This window comes from Nicotiana tabacum, chromosome 1 (assembly GCF_000715075.1).
Source record: "Nicotiana tabacum cultivar K326 chromosome 1, ASM71507v2, whole genome shotgun sequence".
NCBI lineage: Eukaryota > Viridiplantae > Streptophyta > Magnoliopsida > Solanales > Solanaceae > Nicotiana > Nicotiana tabacum.
In genome coordinates, this window is record NC_134080.1 from 3,461,109 (window position 1) to 3,469,900 (window position 8,792).

The 8,792-nt window shown below is 37.2% G+C and overlaps 1 protein-coding gene across 8 annotated transcripts; it reads right to left on the reverse strand.

Annotated features, from left to right (window-relative positions):
* Nucleotides 1-933: 933 nt before the first annotated feature.
* On the reverse strand, nucleotides 934-8,380 carry LOC107828546 (uncharacterized). Of its 8 annotated transcripts, none has more exons than XM_016655880.2 (8): nucleotides 8,232-8,380; nucleotides 5,283-5,404; nucleotides 5,063-5,174; nucleotides 4,790-4,872; nucleotides 3,537-3,600; nucleotides 3,322-3,442; nucleotides 1,977-2,131; nucleotides 934-1,321 (listed from the first exon to the last, which is right to left on the reverse strand). In XM_016655880.2, the coding sequence occupies exons 3-8, from the start codon at nucleotides 5,123-5,125 to the stop codon at nucleotides 1,238-1,240; spliced, it is 570 nt and encodes a 189-aa protein (XP_016511366.1). In that variant the 5' UTR covers nucleotides 5,126-5,174; nucleotides 5,283-5,404; nucleotides 8,232-8,380; the 3' UTR covers nucleotides 934-1,237. The 8 variants fall into 8 exon arrangements, with proteins under 8 accessions (XP_016511366.1, XP_016511364.1, XP_016511363.1 ...); XM_016655878.2 differs by having other exon boundaries at nucleotides 5,063-5,179; nucleotides 8,232-8,371; XM_016655877.2 differs by having other exon boundaries at nucleotides 5,063-5,179; nucleotides 5,266-5,404; nucleotides 8,232-8,371.
* Between the last annotated feature and the right edge of the window lie 412 nt (nucleotides 8,381-8,792).

Genomic DNA, 8,792 nt, shown 5'->3' on the forward strand with positions numbered 1-8,792 from the left:
CGGTGACTTGGGACGCCATAAACTATCCCAAGTGGCGACTCTGAATCTTTAAATAAATAAATCCTGTTTCGATTGTCACTTTAAGTTGGAAAAACTTCCTTATACCCTTCCGGGGGTATTAAAAAGGAGGTGTGAGACCATTAACTATCTACAATATACAGAGAGTATTAACCTAATTAAGGGAGAAGAAAATCACGGAAGAGTCAAGGGACATCCCTGTCAATTAACATTGGAAGCATAATAAATTTTTGAAGTTGAGTCTAAGAGTCTGTTGAATTGAAACTTTATTGAGTACTTAATTATAAAATAATTATTCTTACACACACTTAAAAGAGTTTTTAAGGACATCCAGCTTTAGTATGATGAATAAATTAACGTAATGAAAATTTCAGCAAACCAGTTGAACCGCTGAGCATGTGACACAAACTTCTAAGAATTAAAATTGGCTCCTAATACAAAAAATACAAATCGTCTAACAAAATTTTTAACTCTGGGAATTAATCAAGCATGCAATTTTGTAATTGGGGCTGAGACTTTCATGTAGCTACAATGCTGTTTCAATTGAATTGAAAATATATGCCATTACTTAAATGTACATATGAGAATAATTAGAATTTAATTTTCAAAAGAAAATAGATGTATGAAAAGAACCAGTTTAAACTAGGAATACAAATTTATTTTTCTTACTTTACTTTTTTTCCATCTTTCTTTTCTTAGCTGAATATTTGTTACGTGTGAAACACGTAGATAGAAACTAGTAAGTTTAAAAGAGCCTGTTTCCCAATACAAGACTCATAGTAGTAGATGACAACATTTAGTCTTATCATTTCAGAAGTCTTAGACACATTATCGAAGCTTGGGAAATATCGTTTGTGCTTCGTATATTTGCTGAAAAATTATCACAAAATCAATGCATATGAGCCAAAGAAAAACTTGCACGAAAGGACGTATCATATAGCTACGAGATGGAATACCTTGTTCACTTTGACATTCCATTAACAATCTTAAAGGCATTGTTTTGTTTTCAGGACATCATTAATGGATGATAACAATCCTTAAACTGGAAACATTTTATTCAAATGGTAACTTGAATGCCATACAATGGCAGTTAGATAGGCTATGTACAGAATAATGGTAGTGACAATTGGCAATCAACTTCCAAGTGAATGATAATGCCTTTGCTTCCATTTTGACCTATTTACAGGTTCTTCTTATAGAATACTGAAAGAAGAACATGTCAAGTCTTGGTTAACTCATCAGGTCCTGTGCTATTAGATTGCAGCTCAGACTCATTCCGTAATGTCGCCAACCAGGAATCAACCTGCAAAAAGAAGCATCCAGGAAGATTAAAAAAGGAGTGCATGAACCTATAAATCAGATTTTGGTGATTCCCACCTATTTGAGAAGGGAACAATTGATGGATTGTATAGTTATGCGGCTGATAACTGTTACTCGTTTTAGCCCCACAAATAATTGTGTAGTAAGTATGTAATATATTATTTTTTCCAACCACACTCTAGTTATCAATACTCCAGCTGAAAATCATGGTAAGACAAAATAATCTTCAACAGCAAAGCATGACATGAACGCACCAGCAAATGTGTAACCCAAATATACTGTGACACCTATGCTACTACTTTCCTGATAAATACATCTCGGTCCATTTGTTTATAATGATCTGGACTTGAAAATATCTAACCGTCCAGAGGAGACTAATTTGAAAAGAAAAGATTCCAATAAAGCATTTTTATGTCCAGAAATCAAGGCAATACTTTTAGACTTCACTACTACCAACAGGCACTTCGAATTCCATCAAATCATGCATAGCAATAATGGAAAACATCAATATTTGCAGAGAGGTGCATATGAATTCGCATTTACACACATGGTCCATCTTTTATACTTCAAATATCAACATATAGAAGAAGGAACCAAGACTAGATAATCGCAGTTAATGATCCAGACACAAACATTACCTGCATTTTAGAAACACTAGAGCATTCGTATCGCAGCCCATGACGAGTTGAGATGTAAAAGCAATATCGAGTATCACCATCTTCTCGTGTCAAACAAGGCAGGGCTCCAACTTCAACAACATCAGATAGGAGGGTCGAATCTTGAGGGCTCAGATCTGTACACGTTTCGTAGTTTACTCAAATTTATTCATGACATAACCTCTATGCAGTGTTAAGAGATATCAGGAGATTCTTCATGGTGTTAGGAGATATCAGAATGTCCAAGTACATAAAAAAGATTTTTATGGCAGCTGATTAAATCAAGAGAAGATAACGAGATGCATGGGCTCATGAGGAACTAAAGAGATATGCAACTATAATCCCAGCATAATAACGGTGATACATACCAATTACAGATGACAATTTCTACATCAAGATGCATGGAGCTCATGATTAATTACGTATACGCAACTATAAGGTCAGCCAATCCCAGTATAACTTAACTGTGAGGTACTCCAAATGGAGATGATAATTTGTACCCTTACAACCGGTACTTTTCCTCTTCACCTACATGCATGAACAGGGGAATTGGAGGATGAGCTTTTGGAATTTTATCAACCGTATAGACTGTGGGGCAGGGGAAGATATCATATGAGGTATTCCCACATACCAATGCACCATTCTCTACCCACAACAAAAAGTATTTAACTCCATATTTTCGGATAGCTCCAACTATTTAACTCATTTTACGGCTCTCTCCATATGTTTTCACATCTTTAACCACTGTCTTCTACATTCTTGTGACTGTTTCCATTCTCTCTCTTCACGTTTGTTGGTCTATTTTGCTAATATAAATTCTTCATTGATTATAAACTTAGACGTTGAAAATTAGAGAAGAGAAAAAGTACAGTTATAGAGCATTGAAACCAGCAAGGACACTGGACAGTGCAAGTGCCCCTTGCCCACTGGTGGGTGTGGACAGAAATTTCACCCACCTGATCATGAGGTGTGTGTGAGATTGATGGAATCTTTGAATTTCAATTTCTAATTACTAAAAGTACCAATCAACCAAGATTCAAGAACAATTACAGCGTGTCAAATTATATGAGCAAATTTGAGGTGGGTCCATCAGACTACGATGAATACCATCAATCAGCATAAGCTTATAAGATACTATAATTTAAGATTGTCTGGACTTCCCCGATAAATAGTTGCAAGATTCTGCCTCTTATGGACACTCAAAATTGACCAATAAATGGAAGAGGCAAACACACAGTGTAATGGTACAGCATCATTGGAATAATACTTGCATCAAAATAGGGCAATACCAAAAAATGCATGGAACTGAAAGTTTCAATCAGATTACCAGTGGATGATGAATACAAGAAAATACACAATCCCTGAAGGACAAGAAACCTAGGAAGCCAGTCATCAACTTCAGTGTCATCGTCGATTGGAAGAGGTTCTCCTGGTAAAGCCGCCCATCTCTGTCGAACAAAAGGATGAATAAGATTGTCATATATTAAAGTCTGAAAAATCCAAGACATATCAAGAAAAGGACAGATGTTGATCTTTCAGTACCGTTCTCACATATAAATAACCCGACAGTCGAGCAGACTGCAGTATTTCATCAACATGTTCTAATCTGTGAAGAAAAAGATATACATAGATATATCAGAACTGAAATAAGTGTATTGCTTAGACAAATCGATGACTTCTCAATAAAAGACACTGGAGGTTGTTCCAAAGGATGCTAACATATTGATAACTCATGCCCTCTCTCATTATTTAGAAAGCCAGTTATACCTAACATTTAGATTTTCTATACCTAGCAATGACGATAATATTCACTTTCCCAATATGTTCTTTCTTGTTTCAAAAGCATGGACCAGAAATGCCTTCATTGAAGAGAACTCTCACATTTCCTGCTCCTATTTTATTAATTTATTTATTTTTATAATATAATGACAGTGTCTTGTCCAGCTTGTGCACCTCGACTAATCCACCGAGTACCAACTGCCTCCCACCAGCCTGGTACTAGGTGGATCTGCCATCAAGGCTTAGGCAGGTGGTGAGAATTCATCTAATGTAGCCTCTGCCGGGATTCGACCCTTAGTTCCCAAGGTGGCACCGGGGCAGATGAGAAGAAATTCCTGGTTTCTGTTTTCGTCCTTTATTATCCACTCAACTGTCCTAGATGGTTCTTTTTACCCAGATGTGGAGAAGCACCCAGAATGCATCCTCTTACCGATGGATTTTCATAAATCAAAGACTGAAGAAGTTCACATGTGGGTAATTCGGGTGTATAGGTCAGTTTTATTATGCGTTAAATGTCGTAGTTCCACCTTAGCACATTCGTAAAAAGATCCATGTTTAAAGGCTTATTCACCTAAGGAAATAAATAAATAAATAAATAAATAAATAAATAAATAGTGGCGAAGCTTCTATGCTTTTGCCGTAAAGCAATTAATGCTGGTTAGATTTGTATCAACGCATGTGTTCATACTTCCTATTAAACTGATAATCTACCTCCAAAGAAGTGAAAAAATAGGTCCTTCAATTACATTATGCAGGAGGCATGACAGTAACTTACACCGTGTTTAAAACCTCCCTACATTACAAAAGCGTTGTCGTAATGAGAAATTAGCAAAACTATGTAACCTAGAAACACGACTGCATTAACCTCCAAATGCCTTGGAATCCATGCCACAGGTAATAAATCGAAGTACAATCATATCACTGAGGCAACCACACCAAACACAAATGCATTCAAGAAAAAAGAAAGAGGTGCACAAGGCATAATGTGAGAGCACAGTGAAAGCATCAACACATACTGAGCTTTTAAATGAGCTTCTCTTTCTTCCAAAGCAGCAATTTCTGACCGAAGAGATTCTACTTCTACAGCAGTTAAAACTACCTGCAGGTCATGACAAACTCAATGTTCCTTCACTACACAAAGATAACAAACGAACTTAAATGGGTATTTTTTGAAAACCATATTTGTGTGTTACAAATAGTACCTAACATTCTCAAAAAAAAAAAAAACCAACAACTAACGAGGCAATACCAAGTTAGATGGTTAGATGATAAGCAAGAATAGTTACTACCTTTTTCTGACCATCTGTACCAGATATCCAAGGTAGCTTCCTGGGGCTAAACAAGTTCAACATTGATGGAGAACTTTTCAATTTTCTTCAAGTCCAAAATCTATTAATAGATCTAACCTAACAGGGGAGAAGCAAAGGGCAAAAAGGTGAGATTAATTTTGAAAAGATGACCCTCATTCACCTTTAAAATGTTTAAGTTATACCTCAGAGAAAAAAGTACCTCCCAATCTGTAGACAACTCTGGGCTCTGAATAGAATTGTCACCAAATGTCTCCAGCTGTGACTGGATAAAGTGCAGCCAGAATTACGTCAAATCAGCATTTCCGACTTATAAACTGCAAACTGCATAAAAACATCATTTTCATAACAATCGATATTTTTAGAAGTTTTACAACTGCTGTTATTGATGTACTACAATGAGAATAAAGACTCAGCAAATAATTTAGAAGGCAAGGCAGGGTTTCCGCTTATTGGGGACATAAGGTTTTGCTTCTTGATTCTGATAATCGATTCAGAGGTTTTTGACCATTGATATAAAAGTGTTCCTCAAAAAATGCAGCATGCCCTGCCATAGCCGAATCCAATAGTAGCTGTCAAGCAACCGTAAATAGTGGACATGCCTCAGATTCGGAGTACAGAACAAGTATCTCATAAACATTGGCTTGCTCAGAAGCATTATAACGGGCCTGAAACTTTCTTCAGTCTTGCGCATTGTGCTGATAGTTAAATAGCAGGAGAAAAGGTGGAGAAGAGATTGGCAACATGGCAACTACAATATCTCTCTATGGGTGGCAGGCTGACCTTGATTAGCAGTGTTATGGATAGCATTCCAACCTATTACATGTCACTTTACCCTATGCCTAGTAAGGTGCTCCAGCTCAGGAGGACCTTTCTTTGGAAAGGGAATAGTGAGGGGCATAAGTTCCACCTTGTCAAGTGGTCCAAAGTAATCCAACTCAAAGATCTTGGTGGACTTGGTATCAAAGATTTGGCAAAACACAACAAGAGCATGCTAATGAAATGGCTAGGAAAATTTGGGGACGAGGATACCAGCCTGTGGAAGAAGGTGGTGATAGCCAAACATGGACAACAAAGCCATTGGTGTACTAAACTAAGCAGAGCCCCTCATGAGTGGGGTTATGGAAACACATAAGTAACCTTTGGGATGATTTTTCACAGAATGTCTCTTTCAAGGTTGGGAATGGTTCTCATGTTAGATTCTGGAAGGATATTTGGTTTGGAAATTGCCCACTGAAGGAGAGCTTCCCTCCACTATTTCAGATAGCCAATGATCCCAATTCTACAGTTAGGGAATATAGATCAGAAAACGCATGGGCCCCTCTCTTTAGAAGAAACATGCATGACTGGGAGTTGGACAATTTTTTTGTGTTGTTGGAAAGACTGGGAAACCTCACCGTGAATGATCAGATTCCAGACAAGCTCATACGGGGAAGAGGTAGTGCAGATTCCTATACAGTCAAGGCAGGCTATAGGCATATGTGTGAACAGAATGGAATCATAGACTCTTGGCCGTGGAAGCTCATTTGGAGGACAAAGCTTCCCACAAAGGTTATTTGTTTTACTTGGACAGCCCTTAAAGAAGCCTGTTTAACTCAAGATAATCTTTGTAAAAGGAGTTTTCAGTTGGTGAATAGATGCTACCTATAGTCAGTCAACCACCTTTTTTTGCATTGTCCAATGGCAGCAAATATGTGGAATATGTTTCTAGCAATCTCGGGGCTTAGCTGGACACAACCTCAGGGCATTAAGGAGGCAGTAGAAGGATGGAGCAGATGGAAAGTTGACAGAGCCATCAAGAAAGTCTGGAAGATGATCCCAGCATGCATTTTTTGGTGTCTTTGGCAAGAAAGGAATCACAGATGTTTTGATGGCATTTCAACTCCAATACATGCTCTTAAAGCTAAATGTCTTGTGTATTTGTTTAGTTGGAGTATTCTAGGCCCTGTAAATAATGTTATTCCCCTTCTAGACTTCATTGGCTCACTTACTCTAAGTTAGCCCCTTTCTACTTTTGATTCTTTTTGTTAGCTCCCGGGCAGGTTTTTGTTATATTGTAATGGAGCTAACATTGATCCTTCTTGTAACTTTTGCATCTTCTTGATGCTTGCAATGAAGCAACTTATCTCATCAAAAAGTTAAATAGCGGGAGAAACTGTAAACCCCTTCGATGCCATGGAAGCTAACTATTGTGGATCAGCTCTTTAAACTGTACCTTGATGAGGTGATAGAAGTGGAAGAAGTTTATAAATAGCAATCACTTCCAATTGCAAAAGGAAGTAATACAACGATAAAGCGGAAAAAGTTGCCACTTTGCAACTCGGCATATAATAGGAAAAACAAGACCTATAAGCAGATCTACACACCAAATTCCCATAGAAATCAGAAGGCATTACAAGGAAAAGCTATTGCCAAAGAATTTGACTTTCCAGCTAGAGTTCCAACATTTAGTCTTTCTTCCATTACCAGTTTCAAGCTCCTTTTACACTCCATATTGGTTTAAATTTATGTCGATTATCCGTGTCAGCTATACACTCTACTCCTCACACTAGCCCAGGACTCAATAGAAGGCCAACTTTGAGCTATATACCACTTCTAATTGAAGGCCACCTTTGAGCTTTACCTCAAACTCTGTATTTCATAACTAAAATGTCTAGAGTACAATCAGTGAATCATAAAACTACTCGAAAAGTAACCTAAAGCTGGTACCAGTAAGACAGTAACCAATTATGAATTAAACATGGTCGAGCATAATCCCCAACGCGATGGATTAACTACCACTAGATCCCAATCAGTTGGCATCCGCTGTACAACTTACACATGAAACTCAGCTAAAAAGAGGGGAAAATCAAGTCTATTTCTAAAGGGGAAGCAACGTTAAAAAACAAATTAAAGCAAAATAGAAACTAAAATTTCTTTTAACAACCTAATGAAGAGCTAATAATTTCTCGACTCACAGGCATTTGTAATACAGCTCAAGCCTTTACATTCGATAACCTAATTAAAGCAGGAAACAAAAAAGCTTCAAAATTCACAAATTTCACCTTACTTCTACTAGGAAGATTATTATGCTAAAACAACAGAAAAAAAAAACTAAAATTAAATTCAAAAAACTATCCTAGTGATCAAGGAAAAAGGAAAAAATTGAAACCTGTATTGGTATGGAAAATTGACTAGGCGAAGACGAAGCTGGGCTGCGAAGGGAACGAGGAGAAAACTTCCGGCGATGGTTTTACGAAATCGTTTAAAATATGCGGTAACGGAGACGGAAGTTATCATCTTGTTTGGTCTCCGTTATCTACGATATAATCCGTCTCAAAACTTTTTTAGTATTTTTTGTAGTATAAATTTTTTAATTTGATTAATTTTCAAAAAAAAAAAAAAAAAATCGATGCACAAGGGTGTGAGGGAGGGTCGCACACCAAGAAATGTGAGTCACACAGCCTAGCATTAGTGCTACTTAGTAGCGTATGCAGAAATTTTTATAAGTGATGTCATCATTTGAAGAAATGAACAAATAAATAAATCACTAACTACTAACATCGTCATTTTTTTTCTTATTAGTTATACGTACATATTTACAGCAAAAAAATTGACGAATCAATGTCACGTGACACCATTTGATTAAGGTTGTATTGTGGTCCGGGCCCAGCCCGGGACTGCAAGACCGTGGGCTAAACGGGCTGGTCCAAACGGTCGGGTCTCAAGGGAT

What these genes read in the sequence shown, in the direction of transcription:
- LOC107828546 (XM_016655880.2), bottom strand. Translation starts at nt 5,125, where the DNA reads ATGTTGAACTTGTTTAGCCCCAGGAAGCTACCTTGGATATCTGGTACA. An exon ending in GAAGCTCATTTAAAAGCTCA is followed by an intron (nt 3,601 to 4,789) that starts GTATGTGTTGAT and finishes TTTTCTTCACAG; the next exon opens with ATTAGAACATGTTGATGAAA. An exon ending in CTAGTGTTTCTAAAATGCAG is followed by an intron (nt 1,322 to 1,976) that starts GTAATGTTTGTG and finishes TTCTTTTTGCAG; the next exon opens with GTTGATTCCTGGTTGGCGAC.